Source organism: Gekko japonicus, unplaced genomic scaffold (genome assembly GCF_001447785.1).
Source record: "Gekko japonicus isolate JY-2015 unplaced genomic scaffold, Gekko_japonicus_V1.1 scaffold1459, whole genome shotgun sequence".
Taxonomy (NCBI): Eukaryota; Metazoa; Chordata; class Lepidosauria; order Squamata; family Gekkonidae; genus Gekko; species Gekko japonicus.
The window spans coordinates 165,527-181,894 of NW_015164715.1; the positions used below are offsets into that span (position 1 = coordinate 165,527).

Here is a 16,368-nt window from a genome sequence, read left to right on the forward strand (position 1 = left end):
GCGTTTCTTATGTGTGTCTTGTTATATTACGACAGGAGAACAACTTTTTACAACCCAGCTTCGACCTTCAACAGTGACGCATTTTTAAAAAATGCTCACTAGAGGCAAATAAACACAGCGCCATGTACGTAAATCCTAAACGGCGAGATTCCTCCCACGCGAAAAGGGATCCTTAAGGTTTCATTTTAGCTTCTGGTCCCCCTCACCAACCTGTTTCCTTGGCTTTCTCCATTACTACAGCTTGCCCTGAAGTAAAACAGCTGTCAGGCACACACCACCTATACGAACGAGGAAAGGCATGCACGCACATGCTGAACTAAGGGCAGCTTTGCCCTAGAGAAAGAAGGCGCTAGAAGCGTCCCTCGATGAAGTCGAATAGGATGAGTGCCTTTTCTTTTTAAAGGAAGGAGGCGGTGTGAAGGAGGTGTCGTCATGCTTAGCTTCACCGTGCCAATACCTCTTAGCCAATCAGAATTAGACGGGGGTTAGGCTTTGCCGATTCAAACTGGAGGGCGGGCCTGAGTGGGTGCTTGAAGCCGTTTGTCCTGGAGAGGTTGCCGTTGCTGGTGAACTGCTGCGCGCCGCTCTGAGGAGGGGGGGTGAAAAGCTTTCCCCCTCGCACGGGACCCGGTGGGTGATGATACCCTTAAGGGAACCGGGGTTTGGGTGGGAAGGAAGGAAGGAAGGAGCATTCTAATTTGCGTGCGGGGGAGGGAAGGAACATTCTAAGGGGCATCGCCTAGACTTTTTTTTTTATATGGAAGGGGTTAGAAAATTCTACAGGGTCGGTGGTGAGATTGTGTTCCAGCCAAATGAAACAGGATTCTGGGGCGCCTTAAAGACTTCTTTTTGGGGGGTGGGGGCGTAAAAATCCGTTTGTGCCATAAGTTTTGTACACAACTGAGGATTGCCTTGTTCCTTTGATGAAGTGGGCTTTAGTCCACAAAAGCTTATGCCACAATTAAAACTGTGTCCCGAAGCTTCTGTGGGCTTTTGGTGGCGACCGAGGGCTGGAAGAGGATGGGTGTGAGCAGTAAATGATTCCCTGTTGTAGAGTTACCAATTGAGAGTTATGCAAGGGGGGGAGGGGGTTCTTCCACATTTCAGGTGGAGGGAAGGGGTTGAAGAATGATTAACTTCTCTTTTTTCATCCCTTCATCCCATTCCATCCCGAATGACTAACTAGAGAGGTATGAGATGGGGTGTTAACATTTCCATATCAGTTTGTTGTGGGTTCATGTGCCATTTATAAGGTGACAAGCATTTTGTCTAATTTTATTTTTAATAGCATGCTATCACTTATTCTCAATGATTTACAAGGATAGTAGTAAGAAGACAGAAAGTGCCATGGATTCTAGTGGTTATGATCTGTGGTTTGACACAAAGTAGGCAACAGAGGGGGAAAGAGATGAAAGAAAACATGAATTGTTTAATGGGAGCGGTGTCAATGAGAATTTGTGAGGGGAAGAGGATGAAATGGCATGGGAGGGGGCGTAGCTTAGTGATAGAGTATCTGCTTGGCATGCAGAAGGTCTAGGTTCAATTCAGGCGGTAGGTGATGGAGAGGGTATCAGACAAAGACCGTATGGCAGTCAACTCTCATAGGTTGGGGCGGTCCCCTCCCTGTGCTCTGCACAGTAACTTGCCATTGCTTCTTCATTATGCTGACATCCTTGCCCTGAGGACAGCAGTCATGCTTGGAAGTAGGCCTTCTGTGATCCAATAACTGCTGCTTTTCTATGCCTCTTGGAGATTCATTCTTTAGGTCTTTATCATGTTGGTGTCTGAGCCTCCAGGGCTGTAGGATTCTAGGAGCAGGAGATTGTGTCTTAGCAGATGCTTTTCATAAGATTGCAAAAGAACTGGACATGATAATGTTAGATATAAGGTGATCTAAAGAGTGTTAATGTATTGTGAAAGTATGGAAGTTATCAGCTTGAGTTCATTCTATCTGGGATGAAAACTTTTTAATCGCCTGGTTGCTGGTAACATGTTTTGCAAGGGACCTCAGGCAATACTATCAAGATAATCATCATTCTGGTCTAGCTCAGGAAATGTGTTGAAATCTCGGTCCTCACAACCAGAAAATCTAAAGTTAAAACTAAGTACAAGGCAATAAAGTACTCTGCCCTGAAAGAGGTTTCCTGTGGCAGTTCTTTTGACTGGGCTGAATCTTGTTCTTACTTTGCTGAGAACCTCGGGTTGCATCCTTTTGTATATTTGGGTGCCACTGTGCCTTCCTAGAAGTCTTCTGCATTTAAGGACTTCTAGATTAGGGCTTCTAGTCCAGGAGTATAAAATTTGATGCTGATGCCAACAAGCTTGGATTTTTTTTTTTCATATCTGCACAAGGCTGATGAATAAATACCTGAAGCTAGAACTTAAAACTTAGTGCTGGAGCCTTGGAAATGGAATGAATTGGTAACTGGAAGGACCTTATTTCCAGAAGGCTCCTCCGCACAGGACAGTGTTGGGATTTCTTTTGTTGGATCTGAGGATCTTCTAGCTATACACAAGGTTTTCCCATTTCTGTCACAATATTACTGCATCCTTTTTTGAGGCCTGGTGTGTTATGCTGGACATCTAAAAACAATCACCTGTGTAATATTTCATATGATTGTATGCTGGTTTAAACTGGGCTATCAATTGCTACAAATGCAGCCATAACATGACAGCATGTCTGATTTTGTGCACAACTTCATTGTGGTTTTTTTAAATGACCCAGAGTCATATTCAAACCAACCCTGAGTGTATGACCTCATGAACCTGTAGAGTGTCTGAATAAAAGCGTTCTTAAAGATTATCATAATTTGGAAACAGTTGAAAAGAAGAGGCGGTCAACCAGTGTGAAGTTTAAAGTCTTTGGTATCCTGTGCAATTGTGAGAATTATGTATAAATAAGCCTGTGTACGATTGAGGAGGTAGGTCTGACCCTTACTAAGAAGGATTACCTTTGATCTGTTGTACTTTCTCAAGTGTCTTATCCTGTGACCTTTTGTTCTCTTAAGGTTTCATTGTGTAAATCCATGAAAGTCTTGTAAATGCCATGTTTTCAGAAGAAAGATGTTCTGTTAAGTGACTGTGTCTGTGGAACACACATACTGGCTTCAAAAATGACTTTCTATTCCAATTTATCTGTAAAATTATTCTTCAGTTGTTTTTACGTGCAGTGCATAAAACAAACCAGAAATTTCCTTATTTGTAATGTTAAGTTTAAAAACTTAAGATATTTGGAGAATGTAAGCCATTTGTATTAACTGTACGTATATGGATCATTACTGGCATGGATTTAAAATGCCACCACTGTGTTCTAAAAGAAAAAGGCCAGTCTATCACTGCAGGAACAAAACATGCTAGCCCAGTTGCCAGTGCCACTACTCTTAAAAGTACTCAAATGCTAAAAACAGTTCATAAGTTATGCCTCTGTCATCACCACTTATTAACTATAGTGAGAATGTATCTAAACTTGTAATCTGTCGGTATAATTTATAGACTGTTTTTCTTGGTGCACAGTATTTGTAATGTGGGGTGTGGATGGAGACTTGGTAGCACTTGTCTATCATGTAAAAGTATAATTGTGCTATTTTATTTGAGTAGGTCTGAGTGGAAATAATCTTTCAAAAAAGCTGCTTTCCCTGCTGAGTTGAAAACAGGCCTGTTTTTCACTCCCTATAATTATACTTCAGCTAGTACAACGTGTTAAGATACTGATATTCAGACCGGATAAAATAGGCTGCAGGCAGCTATTCTAACCTATTAAAGTGGCTAACCATTCATGATAGCTGAAGAGGTTTCAGTGGAATCTGTTACATGTGACTGGTCATGGTATATAGAATAGGGTTCTGAAATTTTCCTGGCTTTATACCTCCCAAGAAAGAGCCTTGAACATGGTTCTTGCATGTTAAAGTCCAACATGCAGTCATATAAAGAAACTACTAAAGAACCAACAGAACTGCATGCTTTCTTAGTGGTTTCTTAATGCATACCATTATCTCATGTGGCATTACTAGGAAACCGTATAGCACTGCTGACTTGTATGTTTTCCTCTTCATGCATCTGTATCCATGCACCATTCCACAAGGGCAGATTCTCATATGTGAGTTGGATCTTAGGTCAGCCTTGATCTATTAGTGCAAACATGTTTGTTATATGGTACTGAGGCCATATAGTAAACATGCTTGCTGCCCTGAAAATTACAGCAGGTAGTACCATTGTTTCAGATGTTACAGGGATGAATAGGCTGTAGTCTTTGCTCAAAATATCTATAATACATCTTGCACATTTTAACATGCGGAACTTTAACTTCTTGATTTTATTCCATTTTTATTAGGTTAAAGCAGAAGTTCCTCAGGCAGGCACAGCCTTTGACTCTGAGCTTGATGCAGAAGTAACACTAAGGTATAGTATTATATTGACAAAATATATCTATACAGTTTTATATCCCCATTCTGTGCTTCTGCTCAGCTGAACCAGAGCTGTCCAGAAATGCTTAATTTCCTCTTCTACACTCCCTGTCTTTCCTAAAGTATTTCTATTATATATTTCTTTCCAGATCACCTTTCTCCTAAAGGCACAAGGCAAATTACAAAAAATTAAAAGCCAATAATAAATACAATACAACCCACTAATAGCAGACTTTAAAAACTGGAAGAGTATCTTCTTTCCGAAAATTGTCTTCTTGAAAAGTACCACTTTATACCTTGTTCATCAAAGCCCCTGAGCCTCTCCTAAATTTAGTGTGATATAGCTATTGTTTTTATTGACTCTTTTGTAGAGAAATGAAGGCCTGGGAAACCTTGGGAGAAAGAATAGTGGTTTGTGAGTTTTTGGCCCCCCCCCCCTTTTCTGAGGGCATTTTTCCATTAGAAAAATTTTGAAATTTGAGGAAGCACCTTTTTTGTTTTCTGCTTTCGTTTTCCTCTCAGATGGCAAAAACTTATATATGTATCTCTCCCGTATATATAATTGAGTAAGACAGGGCGTAAGACAAAATGCGCTCCGTCAGCCATTGGCTGGCCAGCTGCCGCTCAAGGCTGCTGCCCTGCCATTGGCTGGGAGGCGAGAGGCAACCGCTGTGTCTGAACGGCGCGGCGGCGATGCGCCCCACGCCACGTTCTAATTTCCCTCCACCCCCCACCCAGTTGAAGGCCGCCGGCGGCCATGACCCGCTCACCGCGCCCCAATTTCCCTCCACCCACCCAGTTGAAGGCTGGTGGCGGCGGCGATGAGCCGCTCACCGCGGACCGATTTCCCTCCCCCCCAGCCCTAAACTACTGGAATGAGACAATGGATATCCACTAACAATTTAGTTAAAATGCCCAGTACTCAAGGCCTTCATTCCATGGAAGCTGATAACCCCAGATTCACTAGTAGGGTTGCCAGCCTCCAGGTGGGGCCTGGAGATCACCTGCTATTTATGATTCACCTACAGGCAACAGGCAACAGTTCCCCTGGAGAAAATGGCTGCTTTGGAGGGTGGACTCTGTGGCATTATGTCCCCTCCCCAAACCCCACCCTCCCCAGGCTCCACCCCAAAATCTCCAGGTATTTTCCCACCCAGAGCTAGCAACCCTATTTGCTAGCCAATCTGGCATGGCAAAAAATTCCCACTCCCCACCCTACCTGTCTAGGGGCTCGTTGTCTCCGTCCACAACGGGCATTGCTCCCTAGTATATGTGTGTGTGTATTTGTAAACTGGTACAGCAGTTTGCAGCCTTCTCTCACAAGTATTGGTTATGTCATAATTTTACTTGTACAAAACTAATGCATATATTTTCAAAAATTCTATTAATGTGCCAAATAAAACAACAAATGCTAATTAAGTTATAAATAATGCATTTTATGTTGTTAGCTAGTGAAATGAGTTTAAGTTTGATAGGGAAGTCAGTATTGCATATTTCAATTGCCCCCCAAATTTGTTTTGTTCTGAAACTAACACTCTACTGAACACTACTACCAAATGGCTTAAGATTTCTAGAAATTTTACATCTGTAGTCTAATTTGACTCTAATTATAACAAAAAATGTTTGTGTGGCAATCTTTTTTGTAATGGAAAACATAATAGTATGGTTACGTTAATATTTAAAGTAACATTATTACAAATTTATTGATTTGGGTCCACTGTTTCTTTGAAAAACAGTTTTGGCAATCTGGTAGAAAGAGATCTCTATAGTGGGCTGTGGGAAGAAACCCGTCTTCAATATCTAGATATAAAAGTTTTGAAAATATAGCTCCTGGATTCAGCGCCAGTTATCTGTTAGAAATTGTATCTTGTTCTGATACTGTTCATGAGGAGACTACAGTATGAATGACAAGCCCAATGGGTGCTTCTCTTCTTTAACTGTTACTTATAGTTAATATGTGGGGACTGAAGATGGGGGAAGAAAAAAGGCCTGTAGAATTTCAGTGGCAACCTTGTTTCATAGGGCCCTTTGAAGTGTTCCATGCTGAATAGCTATGAAATCAGGCTGGCTCAGAGTGCTTTTTTATCATTCACTTAATTTTTTCCTATGTCCTTCTAGCTGTGAAGGTAGTATATTGTCTGGCAGAGATGCCAAAAATATGGTACAATGTAAGCATCCCCCCTCTACTTGGTATTAATTTATTAGCCATCATTCCAACAGCTACGTGGTTTGAAGAAGCAATTTCCACCCTGCTGAGCTAGCAGTTTCTCTCTTAATCATTCCTGTGATGTCACCAGCTCTACTGCTTAGGAAATATGCTGACCATGACATAGGTTTTAAAAGCCATTTGCCATAGGAAGAGTAACGTGCAAAAATAAAATTGAAACTTCTCTTGCGCTTTCCCCCCAAATATACCTTTTGGCTTTCTCATGTTCATTTTGTGTCCAAGAGTTATGCTAATTTTAGTCTTGGTAGGAAACTTTTTTAGTCCTTCAGAGAATTTGAAAAGGAATCCTGATTTGTACTTCAGTCCATGGTGAATGGAGCAATTTAAATCTGAAAGAGAAAAGGCTGATCTAAATCAGGCTCTCTCCCTCCCTGCACACTTCCTGAAGAAGAATGCTTGCTACCTGCTTGCTAGAACAGTGAATCATATTGGTGTCAACTGGGTAAAGCCATTTTAAATATTACTTGAGAGCATAATCTTAAGACATTGGACCTTGTATTCCATTGTGCCTCTTGCTGTACAGAATTTCTGCTCAGAGAGGAGGGGAACATTTGTGAAATTAATGGATTTCTGCTTGGCTCCCTATATATATTCTGCAAACTCACTTGAGAGCTAAGGCTGGGATTGAAAGAACCATGAAACAGGCTCATGGAACAAAAGGAAGCTTTAGGTTCATTTTATCTCAAATAGCAGTTCCCTGTGTCTCATGGCAAATTGCTGTTAATACAGAGAAGAGTTTCAAGGCAGCTTGTTATGTGTTGGGAGCTGGCTTTTCAAAATAAGAAAAGTAAAAATCTGTGGGGTTAGCATATTGTGGAAGCCTTTCTGTAATGCAGTCTTGGTGCCTCCATAGCAGAGACTGGCTAAAGACTCACAATTGTTTTATATTAAGTGCAATATATAATTTTTGGTCATATTTCTAGTGTTTAACTTCAAGTAGGCTATCTCCCCCATGCTTTATTCTTTTACATAGAAAAGTAGGATCATTTATTCGACAGAGGGTCAGTGAATTTGTTTTGAGAGATTATGAACTAGAATTTTAACTTTGTTCATTTTCAGGGTGTATTTTATACTGGGACACTTGGTATATTGGTTCCCTTCCTTGAACGCAGTGATCTCGCAACAGTGATTCATGCAATGGTCACCTTGAGATTGGGTTACTGTAATGCTCTCTACATGGGGCTGCCCTTGTCCCAAATCCGGAAGCTGCAGCTGGTGCAGAATGCAGTGGCGAGGCTGTTGTTGTGTCTTCCTGGGCGGGAACACATCCAGCCTGCCCTAAAAGCACTGCACTGGCTACCGGTAGCATACCGGATTTGGTTCAAGGTGCTGGTTCTTACGTTTAAAGTTCTATATCGTCAGGGACCTACTTACCTAAGGGACCGCCTTTCCCCATACGTTCCCCAGAGAGCACTAAGATCAGGGCCCCAAAATCACCTGGCCCTCCCAGGCCCTAAAGAAGCCAGGCTAGCTGTGACGAGGGCCAGGGCCTTTTCTGTGGCGGCTCCTTACTGGTGGAATGAGCTCCCGGATGACATCAAGGCCCTGCGGGACCTTTTACAGTTCCGCAGGGCCTGTAAAACGGAGCTCTTCCACCAAGCTTTTGATTAGGGTGCCGCCTTTTAACATTGTGGCCCTGGCCCCAACATGAACATTAATTTAATAACCAATAGCCTGGCAAGAACCCGGATTATGGTGGTAGTTGACCATCTGGATGCTGAGAGAATGCTGCCATCTTTTATTAACACTTATGTTCCTTAATACCTAAATTTTATATGTTGTGGTTTTAATTCATTTTTCTGTGTTTTAACATACCTTTGCTGTTGCCGCACTGAGCCCGCCAGGGCAGGGAGGGCAGGATACAAATTAAACAAACAAATAATAAATAAATAATTGACACGCTTAAAATGCTGTTTTAAATGTTAAGCCTCCAGTTTTTGTTTCAAAAACCCGTCACGACCAGCGTTGCTCCATTCTAAATTGTTTCACTTCTGTTCTTCAAAACCTTTCTCTAAACATTTTGGTTTAGGGCTTCACTCCTTATGTGTGACAGGGTTGCCAAGTCTCTCTTGGCCACCAGTAGAGGATGGCAGGGTGGGATTGTGAGATCAAGATTGGGAAACTCCTGGAGATTCAGGGATGGAACTTGGGGAGGACAGGGACCTCAGTGGGGTAACAGTGCCATAGAGTCCACCCTCTAAAGTATCCATTGTCTCCAGAGGAATTGATCTGTAGTCTGTAGATGAGCTTTAGTTCTGGGGGATCCCCGGGTCCCACCTGGAGGGTGGCATCTGTAATGTGACTGCATTTGCTTAAATTAATTTATTGTTCACTTATCTTTTTCCATTGTTTTATATTGAGAGTTCCTTGGTAGCAGGGACCTGTTTATTTTTGCTTAGGAATGTAAGTTGATGGTACTGTTTCAAATTGTCTAAAGCATTGGCTGGCAGATGGGATACTAATTTTGTGCTAGGCTGCCTTAGCCTCTTTATGTTTTTGGAAAGTTTGGAAGTCTGGTCTGTCTGAAATATGAACACCGCAGCCATTATATCAGTTTATACATTTCTTGTCTTGTTTGCCTACAAATGGCAATCTCCATAATGTGGTGTGTGTTTGAGTTTCAGACTTAATCACATTGGCAAGAATTGCTGTATCTGGTAGGAGAAATGGAGAAAGAACAGACTAATCTTTGAATTATTTCAGCTTCCTGGCATGAAGATGGAGACAGCAATGCTGAATATACGAAATCTGTTTGACCAACTCATGCGCCAGGCAGAAATTCTAAATGAAGGAAATGAATATCGTAAGTCATCTTCTTGTGTGGATACTATGCAGATTACTAATGTCAGAGAGGCAAAAATCAATACTGTATTTGGAAGCCTTTTCCTACTCTGTGCTTTAAAGTAGACCTTAAATGGTTTATGGGGGGTTAGGTTTTCCAGATTCTTTAGATCAAGCAGGATATTATATATGTATGTTAACTTTGGTAGGTTGATGGGAGGGGGGGGTGCCATCTGCATACATGGTTTTCTGCAATGTGGTTTCTAGGCAACAATGTGGAGTGTGTACTTAAAACATTATAGTTCCAGTAGTTACATTATTCTGTCTGCTGCCTCGGGGATGTGATGTTACATTGCCATATACCATTGCAGGTCTTCGAAGAGCCCGAGGGAAGTCTGTGCTGTGTCACAGTAACAACATCCGTAAATAATGTGGTGGGGGGAAACACTGGCTAGAGGCAGGTTTGTGCAATCTTCTGTAGATGTAGGTTTTCTGGGTGGAATGTTTATATTCCCTTTAGGGCAGCTTTAAGCAGCTAAAGGAAATTGGCTTTTTCCTTTCAAATCAATATTTGTATAATTATCTAGCTGAATAGAGTTTCTGGCCCAGACATCTATAATACTAATCTACATCTGCTGAAGCATATTACAGCAGTTACATTTATATTTTGCTGTTGAACATCTTTCTGGTGTGCTAATCTGTGAGCATAAAATAATCTGTTCTCAAGTTAATTATAGCTGCAGCTCCATTCTCTGGTATGACAATTATCTTCAAGTTTTCATTTTTATTTAAGTTGGCAGCCACAGGCCTTGCCTCAAACATGTTATACTCTTGGTTATCCTTAACATTGAATCAGACCGAGTGGTTAGGGGTGTGCATTCAGTAAAGCCAAACCAAACACAACACCTCCCCCCCCCCCCCCCTACAAACTCTTTTTTGGCGTATTTTTCAGGTATTCAGCAAGCCAAATCAAAATCTCTGATCTGATACAGCTGCCAAATACAGAATGCCCATTTGGCTTTTTTTTTCTTTTTTCTTTTTTTGCATTGCCGAATACATGTTCCAGGCGGGTTAAACTTTAAAGGGCTGCACTTGCCTTCTCTTTCCCGCTGTTTCTGTCTCTTTCCCGCCCTTTACTCTGCTTTCCAGAAGGGAGGGAAAAGGGGGACTTTACATACAACCAAGCACTGCAATGCATTAGCAAATGGCATTGCAGCTTGCAAGGCTGTTATTGCTGCTGGCTTCAAACTTGAAGCCCAACTACTAGTTTGCTTTCCCAGGGACAGGAGGGGGGAGGAGCACTGGCCAGTAGGATTACAGGTAAGTGTGGGCACACTGCTCTTTGGCCAATCACAGAAATTTGTTCTTTTTTGAAATTCTTCTGTGTATTGTTGTGATGACTCTGTGCTTAGGTTGACATCAGTCCTCCTGTTGAGCTGGCATTTGCCGCTATAGCACTGGGTTCAGCTAGTAGGTTGGCACAGGGTTCTGTTGATAGATAGGTTGGTACTAGGTTCTGCTGCTGGGCACTAGCACTAGGACATTGCACTGGTTCTGCTGCTGGCCTTGCAAACATGCCTCTTATACTTCAGAGATTCTCAGATTTGATCTTCGTCCTATTGGGTTTTGGCACTGCCACAGTGGCACTGTTTCTAGAGGGCACATTGCACTGGTTCTGCTGCTGGCCTTGCAAACATGCTTTTATTTTGGGTGGTTAAATGTGATGTAGTTTTAAATTTCTTGTTGTTTCTTTCTCTCACTCAAAGTATCTATCGCTGCCACCAGGAATTTAATTCCAGTCTTTAATTAACCTTTCCCACAGTATTGTACCCAAGCTCTAAGGCTCCTTCATTGGACTATGTGGTTCTGAGGATAAGACTCTTAACAATAAACAAGATAAAACTTTATTGGTAAAGGAAGTGTATTGGTTACAAGATGTTTTGTTAAGTTGCTCAGTAAATTTTTTCCCTTTTAATCAGGTCTCTGTCAGCTTTTCCCCTCACATTCTTAAAATACTCTGAGTATATCAGATTTTGCCTAATATGCCCCCTTAAGTATATGTTCTTCTTCCTTTAGCATCTTAATGCCTTTCACAGCACTTCTATATGATTCTAGTTAGAAGATTACATACATAGAAGACTCTGTGTAGATTGACCACAACTGACAGCTGCTGACTTCAGACCGATCACTCTGCCTTCTCTCTCTCCACACACACACACACACACACACACACACACACACACACACACACTTCCTAGCTCCGCCCACACACTCGGTCACCAGCCAATCACCTCATGCACTCATCTCCCTCTTTCACCCCTTTGTTCTTCTGACACTTGCCAACCATTTTAAAGGAACTCCAACATATAACTTGAAATCATTACAAATACGCTTGATTTGTGATATAGTTGCTGTGTATTAATTTCAGGCCTTTGTTGTTACCATGTTCTGATTAAGACTGCCACCACCTTTGCATTATCGCTGTTTTCACATTACAGGAAACTTTTAGTGAAAGAGAAAGTTTAGGAGGAAATGTGGGAGCAAAAGGGTATTAAGGAAACAATCCATTGTAAATGGATTATGTTGTGTGTTCTTTTCAGAGTTTATCCAGCTGGCTAAGAATTTTGAGGAGTTCAGGAAAAGGTGGCAGAAAATGGATCATGAGGTTGCCAGGTACAAAGATCTTCTGATGAAAACAGAAACTGAACGCAGTGCCTTGGATGTGAAATTGAAACATGCTCGAAATCAGGTGGATGTGGAGATCAAGAGAAGACAGCGAGCGGAAGCTGACTGTGAAAAGCTGGTGTGTACTGCATTGTTTCCTAAATTGGTTTTCCCTTGATAGTTACGCAGTGGGTCAGAGAAGTCTTCCATCTTACATGTTAATGTGGAAGTGTTAATATCTTTTCAGTTCTCATTTCATTATAGGCAGCAAACTTGGCATAAGAAGAGTCTTGTGGATCTGTCAATACCTTTCCAACAGTAGTCAATTTAGTGTACTTAGTGAAATGAAGAGCAGAGCATGATGACAGTTCTCCTGTATTGTATGATGCAGTTTACTGCCTCTAAACATGGAGGCTTTGTTTCCTGAAAAAAGGAAGGGTCTTTCCAGAACTTGTATAAAGAACAGCAAATGCCCAGTTGTTCACCTTTGTGGTACCCAAGTTTGTTATTTTAAGGACGTCTGGGAGTTCTTTTGAGCTACTGCATTTTGTCACTGAAATAATAATTCTCTCACTTTCTGATACTGTAGTAGGGTGATGTGACTGCTAGAAAGCTACAGGCAGTATTGTTGGTATCACTGATACAAATAACACAAATCCCCTAAGCTCACATGCCATGTTGCATAAGTCATACCTTTCCTTACTCCCCAGTGAGAACTCAAAGCAGTTTACATTAATCTCACCTACACTTTATCTTCACAACAATCCTGTGAGATAGGTTAGGCTGAAGAGTATGTGTCTGGTCCACAGTCACCCAGCAAATCTCGCTGTCAGAGTGGGGATTTAAACTTGGGTCTCTCAAATTCTAGTCCAACACTAACTACACTACACTGGCTCTATTGTCATTAAGTAATCAGTGTGCAAAGATAGAACTGTATGGGAGATTTTGCTAGTCTCTATGCAAAGTAAGTAGAGAAAGCCACTTGCAACTTTATCACAAGCTAGTGAGTCTTCATAGTTAGCTTGCACTGAAAGTTTAGTCTATTTTGTAGCTGAGGCTACCCAGCTGTCTATCCCTCACCGGTCTATCTGTTCCCCTGCTGTAGGCCCAATTCTAGAACTGATAGAGAAACAAAGGTTGTGCCCAGTAGCTTGAGGAGCAAAATTTCAGGCAATACTGGCCCAAAGCGGTACTGTATTTTCTAGAGCTGCCAAGTCTAGCACTCCTCTTGTGTATGAGGCCTCTCGCTTACTAGCAGATTCTGGTAGTCCTCAGTGGATATTTCTACTCTTTTTCCGTACTGTTAAAAATCAGTTCACATGCCTCCGCTGGAGCAGTTTTCAGGTCAAAGGGTACAGAGGATGCTCCAACATTAAAAGGGTCCTAAAAGCAAGCATACATTGGATGGTATGTTCAGGCATCACTTTTGTGATCTTTTTCTGACTCAAGTGCTCTTTTATGTACTCTTTCATGTCAAAAGGTCAGTTTGGTGCATTTGCTGCAGCAAAGTGACCTCTTGCTGTGGGTCAAATCAGATGTAATGCCAGGAGATCTATGAAGAGATCTTTTCAGTAATTTTAAGACAGAAATAGGGAGGGAGGCTGATCTGGTCAGGTGCATGCAAGAAAGGATAAATCTGCTGTTCTCCTGGTGTGGTTTTGTTAGTCTTGGATGGGGGGAAAACATGAAAACACAGCAAACCTGTCAAAACAATTGGCCCTCCATCAAATGCCCTTTGAAATAAAATTCTGGTAAGCCATTCCAAAGAACTGCTACTACTTCAGAAAAAGCCTGCAGCCTGACTATTGCCAGATAAACAGTCCTAAGAGGGTGCATCACAAGGAAAAGGCTGTCTGAAGAATGGGTGGGAGTATACCAAGAGATAACGTTCAGTCAGTATGAGGGCTCTTGGCCATGAAAGGCTTTAAAGGTTAATAATCACCACTTTGAATTTGGCCCAGGAGGAAATGGGTAACCAGTATAGTTAACACAGGGCTAGAGTTACTTTTCGAGAGGCTGATTCCAGATTGGGGTGGGGGGGTCAATGCTCCCTCTAATCTGTGGAGTCTTGCGAGCAAGAATTCTACTTTGTGAGCTACTGGCATTACAGTTGTGAGCAAGCGATTTGGCTGCTGCATAAGTTAGTTTGCTCTGGAGCCATTCTTCCTGAGCTAAGACAAAAATGTGTGAGCCGCAGGCTAAAAAACTCTGAGCTAGCTCACACTAACTCAGCTTAGAGGGAGCACTGGTGGGAATGGGGTCTTGGTTCTGTATTCTGCACCAGTTAAAGCTTATGAGACATCTTCAAAGGCAGAACATATTATTGTAGTTCATTATGGAAGTTGTAGTAGCATTGGTCAGTGTGGAGAGACCTGCAGAAACTAAATAAGGGCAGTTTCCGAGCTAAATGAAACTGAAAGATGATATTCTTGGTGCTGGGGGCATTGCTGGACCCAGGCCTTCTGTTGGATAAGCAGCTTGCAGCAGTGGCCATGGGTACCTTTGACCAGCTTTGGCTGGTGAGCCAGCTGCAGTCCTTCTTGGGCAGGAAGGATCTTATCACTGTGGTATATGCCCTGATAATCAGTTAGGTTACTGCAATGGATTGTAGAGGCCATATTGCTCTAGTCTTGTTCCATCTACACTGGCTTTCAGTTTGGCTTCTAGGTGCAATTCAAGGTGCTGGCGTGTACCAAAGCAGTATATGGATTGGGGATAACATACCTGTTCCCATACGAAACTACCCAGCTACTCCAGTCGCCTTGAGACCCTGCTTCTGGAGCCTGTGCCAGTTGAGATTAGGGGGAGTGGCAACCCAAAAAAGCACCACCTTGGTTGTTGCACTGAAACTTTGGGACTGACTCCCTACAAAGATTAATATATCTTCCTCTACTCTTACCTTGTGTGAAGGCATTTTTATTTTGTTTGGCATTCCTTCCCTAATTTTTCTAGCCTTCCTCCCTGTCTGTGTGATTATGCTTGCATTTGTTTTTATATGTTATGTTTTCTTGTCTTAAATATTGTATATATGTTTGTTTTAATATCTCAAATGCTTTAATGTTTTGTTTTAATGTTTACCACCTCAGGGACCCCGAATTGGGTGGAAAGGTAGCATGGAAATGTTTAGACAAATATATAGTGACATTACTGACCCGATTATCCATTGACAGGACTAGACCCAAGAGTACTCACAAACTCGTAACTTAGTCTACTAAACAATGCTTAACTCTTTCTGAGTCTGATAAATCAATGCTTCCCACTGTCTGTCTTGTCTGGATTCAGCTTCAGTTTGTTTGCTGCCAGCCACTTAACTGTATCCTCTAGATACTGGTCCTTGACCTTCACAGTTGCTTCTGCTTCAGTGTGTGATGGTCAACTGTATTAAGTGTTGTTGGTAAATCTAACAATATCAGCAGTGATGAATTGCCTTTACCATATTTTAACCGAAGATAATCAACTAAAGGCAATTGTGTTGTTTCAGTCTGAAATCTGGATCTAGAGCTAGATTGAAATGGGTGAATTTGAAAAAGGGGGAGGTGAGGTCTGATTCAAGAGCAAAACCATGTGTGGAAGGAGGCACAGATTAAACCCCCAGCCCTGTAATTTTCCTGTCCAGATTGTTGCCCCTGCATAGCTTCTATTTAAAAATGCTGTGAGGATCTGATCATGGATCTTCCAATGTCTTGTCTGCTTTGACAGTGCTGTTATGGGATTCCAGAGGGTTAGCCATGTTAGTCTTTACAGCAGAAATAAACAGTGCTCTTGTGGCACTTTAATAATATTTTGTTCCAGCATACGTTTTCATGGACTAGACGCCACTGCTTCAGGTGAGTGATTGTCCACTCACTGCATTTGAAGAAGAGGGTTCTAGCCCATGAAAGCTTATGCTGGAATTAAAAAAAAAATTAGCCTTCAAGGTACCACAAGACTCCTCTTTATTTATCCAGTTTAGGGAGGTTTTCATTTTTTTGTTTAAATCAGAGGTTCCCAAATTTATTTGACATACCGCCCCCTTTTCAGAAAAAAAAAACTCCCTGCCCCCTTGGAAATTTACCTCTTAGGAAGTGGACAAAAAGATGCGGTTTGTGGATCTGTACCTGGATCGTTCCAGCGATCCCAAGGGGGCGGTATTGCCCACTTTGGGAACCAGTGGTTTAGATCATTCCATAAAGACTGCCTCCTTAGATCTCTGTCATGGTCTCTGTGCAGTCCCACACATGGGTTGGGCGCCTGCGCACAACCTCGACCGGAGAAACTTCCAGAGCTTTGCCTCAGAAAACTTTTGGCAGGCTC

General features: G+C 42.0%; 1 protein-coding gene across 1 annotated transcript in view; it reads left to right on the forward strand.

Annotated features, from left to right (window-relative positions):
• The first annotated feature begins 588 nt into the window (after positions 1-588).
• Positions 589-16,368, forward strand: part of RACGAP1 (Rac GTPase activating protein 1) — a 41,224-nt gene continuing 25,444 nt past the window's right edge. Inside the window, exons 1-4 of the mRNA XM_015409564.1 lie at positions 589-630; positions 4,331-4,398; positions 9,334-9,433; positions 12,012-12,214. Of these exons, the coding sequence (XP_015265050.1) occupies positions 9,343-9,433; positions 12,012-12,214 (294 nt within the window). The 5' untranslated portion in view covers positions 589-630; positions 4,331-4,398; positions 9,334-9,342. The remainder of the gene's footprint in view (positions 631-4,330; positions 4,399-9,333; positions 9,434-12,011; positions 12,215-16,368) is intronic.